This window comes from Anolis carolinensis, chromosome 4 (genome assembly GCF_035594765.1).
Source record: "Anolis carolinensis isolate JA03-04 chromosome 4, rAnoCar3.1.pri, whole genome shotgun sequence".
Lineage (NCBI taxonomy): Eukaryota > Metazoa > Chordata > Lepidosauria > Squamata > Dactyloidae > Anolis > Anolis carolinensis.
In genome coordinates, this window is record NC_085844.1 from 126,281,902 (window position 1) to 126,300,233 (window position 18,332).

At 38.9% G+C, this 18,332-nt stretch overlaps 1 protein-coding gene across 2 annotated transcripts in view; it reads right to left on the bottom strand.

The window, feature by feature from the left end:
• The window catches only part of rc3h1 (ring finger and CCCH-type domains 1), a 71,551-nt gene that overhangs the window by 24,548 nt on the left and 28,671 nt on the right, over positions 1-18,332 (bottom strand). For both annotated transcript variants that reach the window (XM_003219864.4, XM_008108930.3), the window contains exons 3-10: positions 16,091-16,211; positions 15,413-15,652; positions 12,024-12,199; positions 10,362-10,562; positions 9,611-9,743; positions 7,473-7,591; positions 5,645-5,757; positions 4,757-5,038 (exon numbers count right to left, since the gene is read on the bottom strand). In XM_003219864.4, coding sequence (XP_003219912.1) covers positions 4,757-5,038; positions 5,645-5,757; positions 7,473-7,591; positions 9,611-9,743; positions 10,362-10,562; positions 12,024-12,199; positions 15,413-15,652; positions 16,091-16,211 — 1,385 coding nt within the window. The remainder of the gene's footprint in view (positions 1-4,756; positions 5,039-5,644; positions 5,758-7,472; positions 7,592-9,610; positions 9,744-10,361; positions 10,563-12,023; positions 12,200-15,412; positions 15,653-16,090; positions 16,212-18,332) is intronic.

Here is an 18,332-nt window from a genome sequence, read left to right on the forward strand (position 1 = left end):
AAAGCCACAACTGGTGTGGTATTCCCTCTCTCATTCTTTCTCTATCTTTAACTGTAGAAATGATGTTTTACTTTTAGTATGTGGTGGGCAGCAAACGGGGTGGTAATCATATGGCCTTGTAGCCTGTCCCCAGATTGCTACTCCTAGGTGCTCCTAGATGTTTAAGGAGTAACAATTTTCCATTAAGGCAAGTTGCAGCCATGCAGCCACACACCCACAAGCATTGTCTGTTCCTTGTGCAATATTACAGAAACAGAAGGCACTTTCAGTTTTGTTTTAGCCAGTTCGTGATGAGTCCAAATGTGAGTCACCTCTGCTGTAAGCATGATTTAAGTGCATATCCCATTTCCCCACCAGTAAATATCAATCAACTTCTCTATTAGCTTGAATTAAATAATCATGTTTTCCAGGGCAAAAATGTAAGCAGTTTTAAAAAGTAATTTTTATTCAAAGCAACAAACATACCATCACATAAACAAACGAAGATACAGACAAAGAAACAAATTATATCTAACACAAAAACAGACATTTTTCATAATATAAAATACTAACCTGCAACAACTAACAAAATTACTAAACAAAACCAATACACAAAACGTACAAAAGTAACACTAACAAGAAATGTAAAAACTTATCTACCGATCTCTCACCCTCTGATTATTTTTTAGTTTTGACTAGTCTGCTCCCTTTAGCAAATACTGTATAGTCACATTTCTGCATTTAGTAACATATTGTTACTTCATAAATCACATAATAGTCAATCCCCCAATCTTATATTAATCAATATATCCCTAATCTCTCTTGAAGTTAGGCAAATACTTTTCCTCCATCAATCTAATCAATTTGTCGATCTTAATTTTCATTAGCTGTCATAATAGACTCTAGACATTTCTTTTCCATTCTGTTTTCCATTCAGAAACAATCTGTACAGGAGATCCTCCTCTTCTTCAGTTCTCTTTCATTGTATACAGATCAGGGGTTCTCAAACTGTGCTCTGTGGAGCCCTTGGGGCTCCACGAGTGATAGTCAGGGGCTTTGTGGCACCGTGCTGCTTCACGCCTCCTCTTCCCTCCTCAGAAATGCAGGGAACAGCAGAAGCAGCAGCAACAGCATCCTCCCTTTCAGCACAGACCCTTTCTCCCTCCCCCCTCATTGCCCACGCTCTAGTTTGCCACCCAGACACCCCACCCCTCACCTTCTTTGTTTCCAAAACCTTATTTCCTTCCCTCTGCTCAGGGAGTGTTTGGATAGTGCTGTTCCTGAATGGAAGAAGGAAGGTGAACTGGATAGCCTCTGGGGTTTCTGCTATTATTATTATTATTATTATTATTATTATTAGTAGTAGTAGTAGTAGTAGTAGTAGTATTTGAAACACAACAAGTTGAGTCCACAGCAGACACTCTGCTGGCTGTTGTATTGGATCACACGTCCGAGACTTCCCAAGTGTCTAGGACTGTGATGTATCGGCGAAAAATGCATGCAGATCCCAGTAAGGTGGCCTACAGCAGCTGGCAGGTGGTAATTTTGTCAGCGCCAATTGTGTTTAAGTGCAGGCCAAGAGCTTTAAGCACTGCACCCAGTGTGCCGATCACCACTGGGACCACCTTGACTGGCTTGTACCAGAGTCTTTGCAATTCGATATTTAAGTCCTCATATCATATCAGCTTTTCCAGTTGTTTTTCTTCAATCCTGCTGTCCCCTGGGATTGCAACATCAACAATCCATACTTTGTTTTTTAACACGATTGTGAGGTCAGGAGTATTGTGCTCCAAAACTCTGTCTGTTTGAATTCGGAAGTCCCAGAGTAGTTTGACATGCTCATTCTGTGTAACTTTTTCCGGCTTGTAATCCCACCATATCTTTGTCGCAGGTAGATGGTATTTGTGGCACAAGTTCCAATGAATCATCTGAGCAACAGTGTTATGCCTCTGCTTGTAGTCTGTCTGTGCGATCTTCTTGCAGCAGCTGAGGATGTGATCTATTGTTTCATCTGCTTCCTTGCAGAGTCTACATTTGGGATCTGTCGTCGACTTTTCAATTTTGGCTTTGATGGCATTGGTTCTAATGGCTTGTTCTTGGGCTGCCAGAATCAGGCTCTCCGTCTCCTTTTTCAGAGTTCCATTTGTGAGCCACAGCCATGTTTTTTCTTTGTCAATTTGGCTCTCAATTTTTCTCAGGAACTGTCCGTGGAGACCCTTCTTCCGCCAGTTTTCTCTTCTGCTATGGATTGTGTTTTTGCAGTATTCACTCTTTGTCTTTTGCACTTGAAGCAGTTTACTACTATTGACTTCCCTCAATATTGATTCTTGACTGCCTTTCACATAATCTGCCAGGGCATGTTTCTCTTCTTCTACCGTTTGTTTCACTTGCAGAAGCCCCCTGCCTCCTGATTTTCTGGGCAGGTACAGTCTGTCAACATCACTACACAGGTGTAATGAGTAGTGGATTGTCACCAGTTTTCTTGTTTTTCTGTCCAGATCATCTAGATCTGCTTGTGTCCAGTTCACAATTCCAGCAGTGTATCTAATGACGGGTATGACCCAGGTGTTTGCTAGCCTTGATCGTATTTCTGCCATTTAATTTGCTCTTCAAAATCTTTCTGACTCTTTGGATATATTCTTTGCTGACCACATTTTTCACATGCCCATGCTTGATATTGTCCAACTGTAGTATGCCCAAATATTTATAGGCTTCAGGCTGATTGCATTTTATGGTTTGTCCATTTGGCATCTCTATGCCCTCGCTGTGAATAATTTTCCCTTTCTTTAATGCCACTGTGGCACATTTGTTGTTGTTGTTGTTGTTGTTATTACTACTACTACTACTACTACTACTACTACTACTACTAAGGCTAGGTGGTCATCTATTGGGGTGCTTTAACTGTGCTTTTTCTGCATGGCAGAAGGGGGTTGGACTGGATGGCCCCTGGGGTCTTCCACTGAAACATTGTTAAGTCTATGCTGGCTAAGGGCTCAGTGGCTGACAAAGTTTGAGAACCCCTGATATAGATGTTTCCATTATGTTTCCCAGCCCAATCGTGGATCTGCCATCCTATGAGGTTACTACTGCTTTTCTATACAGATTTTTCTGTTTAGCTTTAAGCCAAGCCTGTTGATAGATCTTCTCACTCTCCTTGCTGAAGTTTTCTGTACAATTTCCAGAGGAATTTTGTCCAATCTTGATGAACGCTACTGAGTTTTGGATTCTAATTTCACTAAATTCTGGCTTGTCTGAATTGGCTCCTCAGTGAGCTTTGCCAGAGAATTATATATTTCTTTCAATTTCTTATAATTCTCAGTTCCATCAAAATTTAGATAAAGAGAACTGGTTCCACTTAATCAGTCAATCTGCCTTCCCAAGACATTTTACCTTAAAGTTCTTAATGTACTGTACTTCTACTTTCTATTTCTTCATTGCTTTGTTATAGCTTTGAGGAAAAGCAAAACTTTAACCCTTTGATGGGTGTGAATACCTTAAGGTGTTACGATTGACTCACCAGACAAAAGTTTAATAATCTTGATTTTTCTTAAAAGACAGTAAAAAAAAATCCATTAGCTCTCTGTGGGTGATGACAACAGCTGTTTCTAGTTGTGCTGCATTTAATTTCAGATAAGAGATAAATTTCCAAAAGCAGAAGTCGAATGTAGATGGGAAGTTAATTATCTAACACCCAGGAGTGAATCTCAAGGTACAATCTTCTTTTAAATATTATTTTAAAATGGCAATTATATGTTTATTTGCAGTTGTCACACTAACCCCCAACTCCTCTGTGTTTGCTGATACAAAAACAGTGTCTTGGCAGGGCATCAAAGGCAGAACTTGGTTTTCACAAAAGCATCTGCTTATTCCTTGCCAGGAAAAATGCCACCACTGGTCCAAGATAACTCAGAACTGGTGATTATCCACAGGTATTATTGACTTATCTCTCAGGAACTTATTGGGTGAGATATGAACAGACTGCCATATTTTCCTGGTCCCCTCAATTTAAGCAGTTTTAAACTTTGGAGGCTTGACTGCTTCCTTGAGAATTAAACTCGGAATATATGACAAATTCCTTTCACAAATCAGTGATTTTGTGAAAGACTAGAGTTTTTCAAAAATCCAAAGACTTATCATGTTAAGGTCTCTCTATATGTTCTACTGTTTGCATTTAATTTCACTGGCATTTTATTCCTGCAGTCACTGTTTCATCTGAACTTCTGTTCTTACTTCACTGATGAAATGGTATATATCCACATGTAACCACTGGGTTTCCAAAAGCTAGGGATGAGTTTTCGTGTGGATACAGAACTAGGAGGTTAAAAATGCGGTGCCACTCTGAGTTTATTTAGGGACAACACAATCTCATGTTTAGAGACCACAGATATGTGAAAACTGATTCTATTTCAGTTACAATTCACATCAAAACTAGTTTTACTTGTCTGATGTACAAATAGATTACCACATAGAAGTAGGCTTCTATACATACATTAAGAATGATTAGAAATATTCAGGCGCATATTTCAATACAAAAGTAGTATATTATTTTAATAGGACAAATCAGATAAATACTGGGAGCCCATTTGAACATATATTTCTATCCATTTAAGATGTACATGATTGTGATATTAATGTAGTGTAGAACCATTATTTCTGCATTCGGATGACATCTGTATGGACATCTAATTTATGCACATGGATGTTAAATTTCAAACGGGGAATTACTTTAAAACCACATCACATTCTTAATACCGTAACATAAAGGAAACAAACTTACAATTCAGGAGGTGATCCAGGGGCACTGCTACTATGGTGGTCAATTTTCCCAGGTTTCAGGGTCGAATCGTAGCTGGAATCAGTACCACGAGAGATAAGTTGAGTCACTGTACTGCCTGTTGAAACAATCCCATTTGGCAAGGCAGAGGGTTTTCTGCTCGGCAAGTCTACAGCTCCTTCATCTGATAGAATAGCTGCTGCCGATAGGCCCACTTCATTCAGTTGACCTAAGGAGGCACTCAGAGGTCTCCGAGGAACCAGTCGTTTGTTCATCTTACGAAATCTTCAGGAAGAAAAAAAACATTAGAGACGAACGGGAAATTAATGACTTATACCTGCTAAATTTCTTTCCCTAGATAGGTGTTAAGAAGGCTAACTTTAACCAAAAAACAATTTTTAAAAATTGAGGGTTTTAAAACAGATTTTTTAAAAATGGGATAGGAGGTGCTATATGACGTTACTGAATAGTTTTTAATAGGTATTTATTTATTCATCTGTATTTTAATTGAATGGTTTTAATAGATGTCCTGGTTTCATTCAATTTTAATTTACTTTTTGTGTGCAGGTTTTTAAAAATTGTGAGCATTCATGTCTTGGTTTCTGAGATAAAATGGGGCATTAATATAATAATAGTAGTAATGATAACAATAACTGATCTGCTTGATTTCATCCCACCGCACACTTCATTTTCTGAATAAACTACAGAACTATTTTATTCTTCATAACTTTTAATGTCTACCTATTTCGTGTTTGGATGACCTGAAATTTTCAGAGCCTCATCCATTTAGAAAGATTTATGCTAAAACAAAAGCTCCCCAGCTCCTAGTCACATAATGAAAATGCTGTGATAATTTCACAGTCTATGGATATATAAGGCACAGAACCTTACTTTTCTAGTTCTTCCTGTGAATGTGCAAAGGTGCAGCTGGCCCCACGGGGACATCCTCCTCTTTGTTTCATGTCTCGGCACATGTATGTCTTATATTTGCTGTGTTGAGGAGGCTAAATAATGTGATAAAATAAAGAAGATGACATAAAAATATTGATAGAATATTACAAAAAAAAATGCCTGAAGATAAATCCTTTTTTTTAAAAAACCCACATTCTACCACAACTAACCATCTGTTTGCCCAATGGTACCATTTTCTCTCAAAAAGCTCCCCTTTTTCCACACAGCCAAGTTTTTACAAACCCTCATTTGCCACCAAAGTCTAAGTGCAGCACATGGGGTAGATTTTCAGGAGAGGATGATCATGAATTTGTGAAGATGTGTGAATGGAATCTGTGTATTCAAAGTGGGTTACTCTGTTCCATGATGGCTGTGTCCACTTCAAAATGTGGTCCCATTACTTTCTTCTAAAAGGGCCGGGCTGTGGCGCAGCTGGTTAGTAGCCAGCTGCAATAAATCACTGCTGACCGAGAGAGTTCGAAGCCAGCCTGGGTTGGATTGAGCTTCCGATCATTAATAGCCTAGCTTGCTGTTGACCTATGCAGCTTGAAAGACAGTTGCATCTGTCAAGTAGAAAATTTAGGTTAACGCTTTATGTGGCGAGGCAAATTTAACTAATTTACAACACCATAAAAACTTCCAGCAGCGTGTGGAAGAATGAGGAAGTACTCCATCAAGGACTCGGTGTCACAAGTGGATGGTGAAGCGGAACCTCCACCTGTGGCTGGAATTGAGCAACCCTCATGGAGCCAGAAGCCGGAAAATGTTAAATTGCCTCTGTGTCTGTCTATATGCCGTATGTCTAATGGCACTGAATGTTTGCCATGTATATGTGCATTGTGATCTGGCCTGAGTCCCCTTCGGGTGAAAAGGGCAAAATATAAATATAACAGTAAAGTCTCACTTATCCAATGTAAACGGGCCGGCAGAACGTTGGATAAGCGAATATGTTGGATAATAAGGAGAGATTAAGGAAACGCCTATTAAACATTAAATTAGGTTATGATTTTACAAATTAAGCATCAAAACATCATGTTATACAACAAATTTTACAGAAAAAGTAGTTCAATACACAGTTATGCTATGTAGTAATTACTATATTTACGAATTTAGCACCAAAATATCATGTTGTATTGAAAATACTGACTACAAAAATGCATTGGATAATCCAGAACGTTGGATAAGTGAGACTCTACTGTACTGTAAATAAATAAATAAATAAATAAATAATAAAAATGTCACTTGCTCAAGGTTACCCGAGAGCTTCCATAGCTGAGAAGGGCTCATATTCTGGTCACCTACACACCTAGTCCAACACTGAGACTGCAGGTAATACTGATAATGGAGACATCATTATTTGTAGTTAAGCACATTTTTCTGTAGCATTATGATCTCAGGTCAAATGCTGTACTTCTGATATCCGCCAAACATTTTGTCCAAAGTCATTAAAAAACAAACCAGCAACTATATATCTGTAGCATACCACAGAAAACAAAAACTTTATTAAAAGCTATTTCAGTCCCTGAACGATCATTGTATGTACAAGACCTCAATGTACACCATTCACAGAAATATCTGAAGAAGATATTGATGGACAAAATCATATACTGTATTCACGAATACATTAGGGAACTCAATTTGGGCAAAGAATCAACATGTCCTTCCATGTGTGTCCCACCTTTCTCTTGCATTATGTAACCTTGTTTAATTGTTTGTTTTTAAAGTGCATACTGTGGTGCAATTCCCCTTCCCAGCAACACATAATTACCTGCTGCTGATCTGCTCCTTTCTTGCTGTGATTCTGGATGTAATCAACCAATCCATGCACCACAGTACGCACAGCAACCAGTCCATTTTCAAGCTGTTCCCATGTTGGTGGTGGGGCATCTAGAATGTTCATAAAAAAATAGATGACTGAATTTCCGTATTTTAATTGAAAGAGTCTACAGAAACAAAATCTTCTTAATTCTATTAAAATGTGCAAAATTTATGTCAGTTCTTGAGAAAGAATAAAATGGCAGTATGTCTAAACTGAGTCGGGAAAACAGAACCCTGATTCACCAGATTCTGAAAGCAGAAGCTGCACTCTGTTTCTTAGGAAAGAATCAAAGTATTGAAGTTAGAATGCATGGCAACACTTTATCACTCAGAAACACTTCTGAAAAAAAGAATACCGGTAAAATATTTGACAAATAAAAAGTTAAGACATAACAAAATCCAGTATCGTATCTGATGCCGGAAGGACCCAGACTAAGAATCTAATAAATCTGATATGGAAATCTTCATTTTCTAGGCTCTTGTAAGATTAACAGTAAAAGCAGAGAACAGTTAGTGGTATTTAGAAACACAAGGATAATTGTTCATCTCTTTATGGACCCAAAGAAAATGAGCATTAAGACCATGACCCATGTTTGAAGACCTAAGAATGAGTTAGGGGACAACATCCCTTTTTCATCACCTATGATGGACAGGTTGCCTACCTGCAACTGTGTTTCTTTAAGTGGTCATTTGTGAAATCATACGGATGGGTTATTCTGTGACTGCACAGAGCACCTTCGCAACTTCCAGAATTCTAGAGATACATTTTTAATGGTCTTCTGGGCCAATTTCATCAATTTTGCCAGAGATGTAGACGATGCCTACACATTTTTGTACAGGAGTGTCTTCAGGCAAGTCTCCCAATTTCTATGACTTGGGACATGAAAGCCTGATAATGGGAGCATGATTACAAATGAACCTCACCTAAACGAATACGACACTTTATCAGAGATTTTACTATGCCACACCACGCCATACTTTTCTTTTAAAATATAGTATAATATATCTGGGCTAAAATTTTAGTAAGTTTCATAAGAGGACCCATTTGTGTGATTCACAGAGACCATGAAGAAGAAATGTCTATTATAATCCAAAATAACAATTGTGTTAATATTTAAGATACTGCAGGAGATTTTGTTGGTTTTGCTTCAATTTGTAGAACATGATTTTTTGGCCCAAAGTTCATTTCTTCAGAAACATACAGTGATTGATTGATGTATATACCCTAAACTGAGAAACAAGAGTGACCTCTTGTTTTGCAGAGAACAAAGAAACACAACATCCAATTATCATGAGTGAGATAAATTCACCACTTTATGAGGTGGGATTGCACATTCTAAGTTCACCACTTTATGAGGTGGGATTGTACATTCTAAATTCACCACTTAATGAAGTGGGATTGTACATTCTAAATGGCCACTGAATAAAGAAATTAAGATGGTTCTAATCCAAAAAACTGTCCATCTTTAAGGTGTCACTTTATTTTACAGTTGCATACCCCCCCCCCCCAAATTGGCATAGCCAACATCACATGAAAGAAAATCATAATACAATAACTAATACAGAAATGTCATTAAACATTAAAAAGACAAATGCTGGGCCTGAAGGTCTAAAATAAAAGGTGTTAGTTTGCCTGAAAGTTGAGATACCAAAAACAATGTGTATGTAATGTGATCTCTTTCAATTTTTCCTCTTAATAATTACATCAAGATCTAAAAAGGGAGAAAAATTTAGCTAACTACAAAATCTGTCTGTTTCCTTTATTGTAGTTTTGAATAATCTTATTCTAATTTATTCCGATACCTTTCTAGTGACAGAGATTAACTTCTAAATTAACATTTGTAACTTGATTATGGTTATATTTCCTTGTTAACTTAATGATGACTATTATTTCTTGCATTTTATTTCCCTCTGAACTCACTGCTATATTTTTTTCTTCTCCTTACTCCCAGATACATATAGCTGGACAAGCTCAAGATGATATTCCATGAAGTCGAGGTACTCTATATGATCTAATGCTATAATGAATTTATTCATCTTTAATGTACCATACAAATCCCACATGTTTATTGTTTATTTTATTATTACCTGGACTGGGATCAATATTTGCTAGAAGTTCTAGATGGGGTCGAAGTCTATTCAAATTAGCTGGGTCACCAGTCCTCTGAAGAGCAATGGTTAGTTCCTGAACACTCTGTGCAAAAGAGGCTGGGGTCTGCAACTTAAAATATAAACACACACATTCATTTGTCAGGAAAAAAGGTTGTATTTTCTACATTTAATTATCTCCTCATACCTTACACCAGAGCTTTCCAAACTGTGTGTCACATCATGTGTGTTGGCTGCAGTGTGTAGTTGTGTTGAATGTAACAAGAAACTTCTGAGTCTATGTGAAATAAGCAATCTCAACTTGCATGCATTTTTATGCAGCAAAGGTGCCAATTACAATTAGTGATAGTATTAATATTAGTATTGGTGGCATACTGTTATTTATAAATGACAAAAAATCTTGGAAATGTATATTATTCTTACAAATCATATATTTTAACAAATATAAATTAAAGTTTTTCATGGACTATATTGTGTTCCTAAACATTTCCTTATTATGTGTCCATATCAATAACAAGGGGGATGGTTTAACCACCGGTTTGCTAGTAAAATTGAATTACTGTCTCGCCAAGTGACACATATCTGAAAAGTGTGTCAACAACACAAAACATTTGGAAAGCTTTGCTTTACATTCTTCTATTAAGTTCATTCTTAATTTCTACACTAACTAATATCAACTTTTAAAACAGTAGAAAAGTAAAGAAATCAGAAGGATTTGAAGAGGCTTTACCTTGTCAATAATAGACTGCATATGAGATTTGTGGGACTGGTCTCCATATAGTAATGAGGACCACTGATCAGGAGCGATGCGCAAACCAGCCTCCATAGCAATTTGCACAATTTGGGAATCATGTTCTCGTCTCAGGGCTTCATATGTTCGGAATTCTTCCTTCAGTTGCATCAAGGAGGAATCCTCATCACGCTTAGTCACCTACAGGAGACAAAATCTATTTGGATCAGGAGAAGTGATATTGCACAATAGACAAAGCAGATCACCTTTAAGTCTGTTAGACACTTACTGAAATATATGACAATAAAGAATTAGTATTGCAATACTTTCTATCTGTTTGAAAGAAAATGGGGCTTACAACATTACCAGATGAACAAGAGATTCCTCATAGATCTATTTGTATATGAAACACACTTGACAATAAATCAGAAGAACCAACCTCGGGTCCCCAGATGTTTTTGGCCTTCAACTCCCAGAAATCCTAACAGCTGGTAAACTGGCTGGGAGTTCTGGGAATTGTAGGCCAAAAACATCTGGGGACCCTAGATTGAGAACCACTGCTTTAGTGTAAGCAGATACAAAGAATAATTTTACAATGTCTTGCAATGTGTGGAAGAACAAACACAAACATTTAAATACAATTTACATAGAACAATCCTTGCTAGGGAAAAGTTGGGGTTTCCTTTCCATCCGATTCCAGAAGCCCAGAAAACCTTAAATTCCACCTGTGATCACAACTTTCCAAGTCTCTCCAATTTATACAGATTTTCAATAACTTCGGAGAGTGTTTATTTGAACTTGTTCTTCAATGCCCATGTTTAGTGCCTCACTTGTTACTTTATGCCTGACAGCTTCATAGTCAGAGAAGATACTGATTCTTCCTATGGTTTTATAGAGGCATGTCATTTTTCAGCAAGGGCTTACTCATTTCTTTCTCTGATTAAGTCTGTCAGGGGATGATGGGTAGCAGAGTGTATTCCAAGAATTCACTATCCCGGTCTTCACCTCCTCCAGACTGTCTCCCGTGTGGAAAAACAGCACTGGACAAACACACTCCAGCAGATGAGGGTTCGGTTGGAAATCCAACGGCAATAAACTTTTATTTACATTTCTATATACAAACAGAGCAAATTAGTCCTTCTCTCCATGAGTTGCTCTAGCCGAAGCGACTCATGCACGCACACACACTGCTCTACGCTCCTGAAACTCCTCTGCATTCCACAGGAACAAGAAAGAAAGTCCCGGTCAAAACAAACTTGACCCCATTGGTCCTGTGATACATCAATCATAGCAGACTCTCATTAACTCCATAACTGCTGAAATGCCTAGCCGAAAAACTAACACATAAGGCATTTCTAATAACCCAGATTGATTTTAACATTTCACAATACCCTGACAAAGTCTAGTTGCTGCTGTGGTGTTCCATCTTTTATGAGTCTTGCTTTGTTTACTACCATCAAGGGCTGACTTTGTTGTTTAATGTAAGAGAAATTCCACACAATACATTTCCCCTGAGTATGGGGCTTTGTAAATACCAGTTACAACTAAAACAATACGAAATATCTATAACCATACAGAAAAATAAGGACAGAAACAGTTCAGAACAGTTCAGTATCAAGCTTAAACACACTATAACCCTACTATAATAACTCAAGCTCTTACCTTGAAACAAGAGGCTCTGTAAAGAAGCTGGACAACATGCCCAATGCTGGTTTTAGAAGCCTGAGGAAATCGTGGTTCCAACCTCTGTACCACAAACAGAACCAAGACCTTTCGAGACAAAGCAGATCCATCTTCCAAAGCCAAAAGAACTAATTTAAGGGCTTCCTCCTGCATTGCTAGAAAATTAAAAGATCAACAAAATTAGTATTAAGAGTAATTTCAGAAACAGTGTTCATGCTCTAAAATGCGTTATAAAATATTCATATTAGTAAGGCTATAATCTAGATTTTTTGTACTAAATTCAGATCTGTGTTTATTGTTTTTCTATAACGTGAAGTTTTTGCGATGAGGCTAATCAAATAATAAATTTACGCACTGATATCAATTAAGATTCTATTGATATCAGTGCATAAATGCATTAATTATTCAATTCACCTCATCGCAAAAACTACACGTGATAGAGAAAAAAATAAACACAGATCTGAATTCAGCGCAAAAAACTCTGTAAGAATGATCTAAAAATATATCCGATGAAAAATTGGCTTGTAGCTTGTGTTACACAAATATGATGCAAAATGTGCAGACTTTACAATAGTTCGCTGTAATGTACAATTTGTCATATTCTAAAAAGTTCACGTGATGGAAAAAATAAAGACATATTTAAAATCAGCATAAACTGATTTAAACTCTGATACTCTCATTTCTGATTATTATAAAAGTTTAGATTTTGTTGACTTGTGTAATATTTCATTTTATTTAAACAAACATTTAGTTTGTATCCCACAGGAAAACACATTTTCTGCCAATTATATTTCTTTATCAGGATAAAGCAGCAGTGGCTGGAACTTCCAGGCAGGAAAATTGTCCTTCTCATTAGCATTTCACAGTAAGGAGAGCTTTTGCAGAGAAAACACTGGTCAGAGGGACCTCTGGCTGCTGAAATTCACTTGGGAACTTTATATATGCTGTACCGAGCCCTGTGAAGAAAAGTGGAGTCGCTCAAACTATGGCTTTCAGGTCTTTCATGTGTCTGTCCTTAAAAGTAAGGTGTTCTGGGAAGAAAGCTAAACAAAAGCCGAGTTGTCAGAGGTTTGTTATATCCCGTCTCCCAAGACGGGATCCCTGACAACTCGGCAGCCTGCTGTGAAGCATTTGCTCGGTTCTTTACGGACAAAGTTGCTTTGATCCGCTCTGGCTTTAACACCATATTAACGGCAGCTTCCGAGGATGTAACACGAGCGCCTGCTTGTCCCATTTTGATGGATTCTTTTCAATTGGTTCAGCCTGAGGATGTGGACAAGGTGCTTGGAGAGGTGAGGGCTACCACATGCATCCTAGACCCCTGCCCATCCTGGCTGGTGAGAGAAGCCAGAGGGGGGTTGGCCGAGTGGGTGAAGGTGGTGGTGAATGCCTCCCTTCAGGAAGGCATTTTTCCAGCGAGCCTCAAATTCGCTGTGATCAAACCGCTGTTGAAGAAGCCATCACTGGACCCCACTCAATTGGAGAACTTTCGGCCTATTTCCAATCTCCCCTTTTTGGGCAAGGTCGTGGAACGTGTGGTGGCCGCACAACTCAAGGCATTCTTGGTTGACACTGATTTTCTAGATCCAGCACAGTCTGACTTCAGGCCGGGGCATGGTACCGAGACAGCCTTGGTCGCCTTAGTCGATAATCTACGCCGCGAGCTGGAAAGGGGGAGAGTGTCCCTGTTGGTTCTGCTGGACCTCTCAGCGGCCTTCGATACCGTCGATCACAGTATCCTTCTGGGACGCCTTGCTGGGATGGGGCTCAGAGGTACTGTTCTGCAGTGGCTCCGGTCCTTCCTGGAGGGTCGCTCCCAGATGGTGTCATTGGGGGGACACCTGCTCGACCCCACAACCATTGACTTGTGGGGTCCCGCAGGGGTCAGTACTGTCCCCCATGTTGTTCAACATATACATGAAGCCGCTGGGAGAGATCATCCTGAGTTTCGGGGTGAGGTGTCATCTGTACGCAGATGTCCAGCTCTGTCACTCCTTCCGACCTGTCACTAAGGAAGCTGTTCAGGTCCTGAACCGGTGTCTAGCCGCTGTGTCAGACTGGATGAGGGCGAACAAATTGAAACTGAATCCAGACAAGACAGAGGTCCTCCTGGTCAGTTGTAAGGCTGAACAGGGAATAGGGTTACAACCTGTGTTGGACGGGGTCGCACTCCCCCTGAAGACATAGGTTCGCAGTCTGGGTGTTCTCCTGGACTCATCGCTGAGCCTGGAGCCCCAGATCTCGGCAGTGGCCAGGAGAGCATTCGCACAACTCAAACTTGTGCGCCAGCTGCGCCTGTTCCTTGGGAGGTCTGACTTGGCCACGGTGGTCCACGCTCTGGTTACATCCCGATTGGATTACTGCAACGCACTCTACGTGGGGTTGCCTTTGAAGACGGCCCGGAAGCTCCAACTAGTACAACGGGCAGCCACCAGATTAATAACTGGGGCGGAATACAGGGAGCGTACCACCCCCCTACTAAGCCAGCTCCACTGGCTGCCAATATGCTACCGAGCTCAATTCAAAGTGATGGTCTTGACCTATAAAGCCCTAAACGGTTCTGGCCCAATTTACTTATCCGAAGTTAATTCCTCATATGAGCCAACTAGATCCATAAGATCATCTGGAGAGGCCCTGCTCTTGGTCCCACCTGCCTCGCAGGCGCGGCTGGTGGGAACGAGGGACAGGGCCTTGTCGGTGGTGGCTCCCCGGATGTGGAACACCCTCCCACAAATATTCGACAAGCCCCGACTCTTCTGGGTTTCAGAAAGGCTGTGAAAACATGGCTGTGTGCACAAGCTTTTAATGAGTAATACAATAACGTTGACATGGTCCAATTGAAGGCTGAAGCATGAGGTTTTTAGACAAATGGATCTAATTTACATATGTTTTAATTGTTATAATGTATTTTAATGATGTATTTTTATAGGTTTAATTTATTATATGTACTGTTTTTGTTTTATTATTATGTTCTTGGCATTAAATGTTGCCAACTGTTGTACGCCGCCCTGAGTCCCCCCAGGTGAGAAGGGCGGGGTATAAATGCTGGAAATAAATAAATATGTCATGTAACAGCCAATTCTACAGGGCAGATTTCCCAGATTACCTTACTTCCAAGAGCATCCCTTCCCCAAGATGCTCTTTCTTGTGGAAATGGGCTGCAAGATTCTGGCCTGCACAGTTTTTTTTTTTGGTCTATTTTGAGAAGTATGTGATAGGTGTTAAGACTGTTAAGATGCCTGAAATGTTTAAAATCAGCTAATATCTCATGAAGAACAGAAACTTCCTATTCGATTCCATTTAAATAAATAAATAAATACCCACTCTCCTCTTACTATATCAAAATACACAACCTGACTGATATGTACCTGGTCCAAGGAACTGGCAGCCCCTGGCCCTCACTGCAGCCCAAAGGTTAGAAGAGAGTTGTTGGGGATTCTGATGCTGAAGGATGAGCTCTGTGACAGTTCTTTCTCCAAGTGAACGTGCTGCACGCATAGCCCTGATTCGTCCTTCTTCTTCCACTAGCTGGCAGTGAACTAATGTCACAAGCTTCCGCTGCATGGGACGGCTGAGTACACTCTGAGTGGTGCTGTTCAGTCCCACACCTTTGCAAAGTGAGAAAAAAAGCGGGAGTTATTTCTCTGTTTGTCAAGGGTGAAATTTCTGGCTAATTAATGAAAAGCTATTCTAGAATTGAGGCCTTCATGGCATTTAAAATACTGTCTTGGATACCCCCACTTCCAGATACAGTAGAGTCTCACTTATCCAAGCTTCACTTATCCAAGGTTCTGTATTATCCAACGCAGCCTGCCTTTTAGTAGTCACTGTTTTTGTAGTAAATGTTGCAATGTTTTGGTGCTAAATTCGTAAATACAGTAATTACTACAGAACATTACTGTGTATTGAACTGATTTTTCTGTCAATTTCTTATAAAACATGATGGTTTGGTGCTTAATTTGTAATTTTATGTTTAATAGGCTTTTTTCTTAATCCCTCCTTAACAGTGTAGGATTTTGGTCAACATATAACTGGAAACTACTCACCTCTTGCACTGCTGAGTGGTTTCAGGTACAATGCTAGTTCTTCCACACATTTCTTGGCTTCTTCATAATGCTTGGTATCTTCAGCCCCACTATGTAGAGTAACTGGCTGTTGTTCAGGCGCCTTTGGAAAGACAGTAAGTAAATATGAAAATATTGTCATTTTGAAACATCTACCTATCTACTACTTTGGGTTCATTAAAATACAATATAACAGAAAAACCACACAATTAAAGTGGGGCCCACCAACCATACTATCAGCAAAACTACAAGGATATGGAACCATTAATATGACATCCACATACAAAAGGCACATTAAAACAGAAATTAGAAAATGGCATGAATTTTACAGGTTGTACCTCATTTAGCACAAGCTGCTGGTTAAAAAGGGAACATATTAAATTTGTATAATTACAACTAATGAGAATGCTGGTGCTGCATTTCACTCACAAGCCTTATTATATCTGGCTTAATAGGTGAAACTTGTATTCTGAGATCTGACTATATTTTTAAAGCGGTTTCTATGCTTAGTCTTAAGATAAATGAGAGCAGAGAATGATTTTTTGCACAAGTACTTTGTTACAAAAGGCATCAATACTTTCATAGCCCTCTTGAATAGCTTTGGAAAACTGCTATTAGATGAGTCAAAAAAATTGGGACTGTTCATTGAACTGGATTTTTATTTAAGGCAGGTTTTCTACTTTTCACTTATCTCTACTTAAATTCAATCAGAAGATTTAAAGAGCCAGCTTGTTAGCTGGGAAAGACTTCCTCCTCCCCTCCATTGATGTCGGAAGTGGGACTTTTCCAGTTTGGGTTGTTTGAGGGGGGCAAAGGCCAACTGGCCTCTAGTTGGAAACAATTGATTACTAGATATTTCTAGACAAACCCCAAAGCTAAGGTACTTTGAACTATAAAGACTGTAATTAATAGCCTGCATTCCAAGAGGAGATATGCAACAAGAGAATAACTAATGACATCAGCTGCTGGAAAGTAAAATTCCACTGTCTGCACAAGGCCAAGCTATTTCAACAGCAACTAATTAATGTTCTTGGTTTATTAGAAAGGCTGTAATTAACTCCATTCAGTCTCTGCATTCGTTGTCTAAAGGTATCACAATGATTAATTCTGCAAACGTTACTGGAATTCAAAAAGCAGCTTTCTCAAACAGAAGAAATAATTAAGCAAGATCATAAAGATATACTTTATCACATAATAGTTGCACCACGAGGAAAAAAATCTGCATTAGATTGTCCAGTTTGTATTGTTTTTAAAAATAAAATACCTCACCACCGAAAGAGGAGGAGAAGGAGAAACAAATAGCTTCAAACAAAGGGCTTCGTTTCTGTTTGTTTTTTTAAACTGGGAAGCTACTTGGGGCTGATTCTCTCTCCCTTCTTTCCTTCCCCAAAGGAAAGGTAGTTTAAAAACTATAAAATGAAGGTCTCTGAAGCTTCACTCTTCTCTCTTCCCTCTACAGGAAGGAAATTTAACAAAACTGAAATAGAGGTCATCCCTCCTTCCTCCTTTCTCCAAACAACTCAATTCCAGGTTTTGTAAACTGCCTTTCCTCAGAAGGAGGAGAGAGGAAAGAAGAGTGGAGCTTCAGAGATCTCCATTTTATAGTTTCTAAACTTCCTTGCCTTCAAAGAAAGAGGGAAGAAAGGGAAAATCCGCCCCAAATGGAGGTGACTGTTCTGTGAAGAAAACATGGGGGGCGCTTTTCTGCAGTGGCAACTATTATGCAATGAAATACGGTAATCGCTAAAGCTAAACAAATTTTACCAGTCTACAGAACCTCAACAACACGAGGGCAAAAGAAGAAATACCAGCTCACTTGTCAGCTGATAAAGAAGAGATAAAAATGAACAAGAGGAAATAAAACAAACAGATTCCTATAAACAGACTTTGTACATAGGTGAGACTTAAACAGATAAATGGATACAAATTTATCTTCAGACCAAGAAAAAAAATTCGATACAATATCATGGGGAATTGATGAAATAAGAACAGTGAAAAAATGGGAAAATATAATACTGTTGAAATATATGCATGTTCTGAATGATGATGATCTCAGTTTTTTTTTCATTTTATGACACAGCCCAACCAAAAAAATTAATCTGTTTACATTAATATAATTTGTGAACAAGTGGAATAATTAAAATTAAGGGAGAAGCATAGGTCTGTTCCTGGAGTTATTTGGGGCAATGATTCAGAAAATTGCATTGGATAGACGGCATCAGCT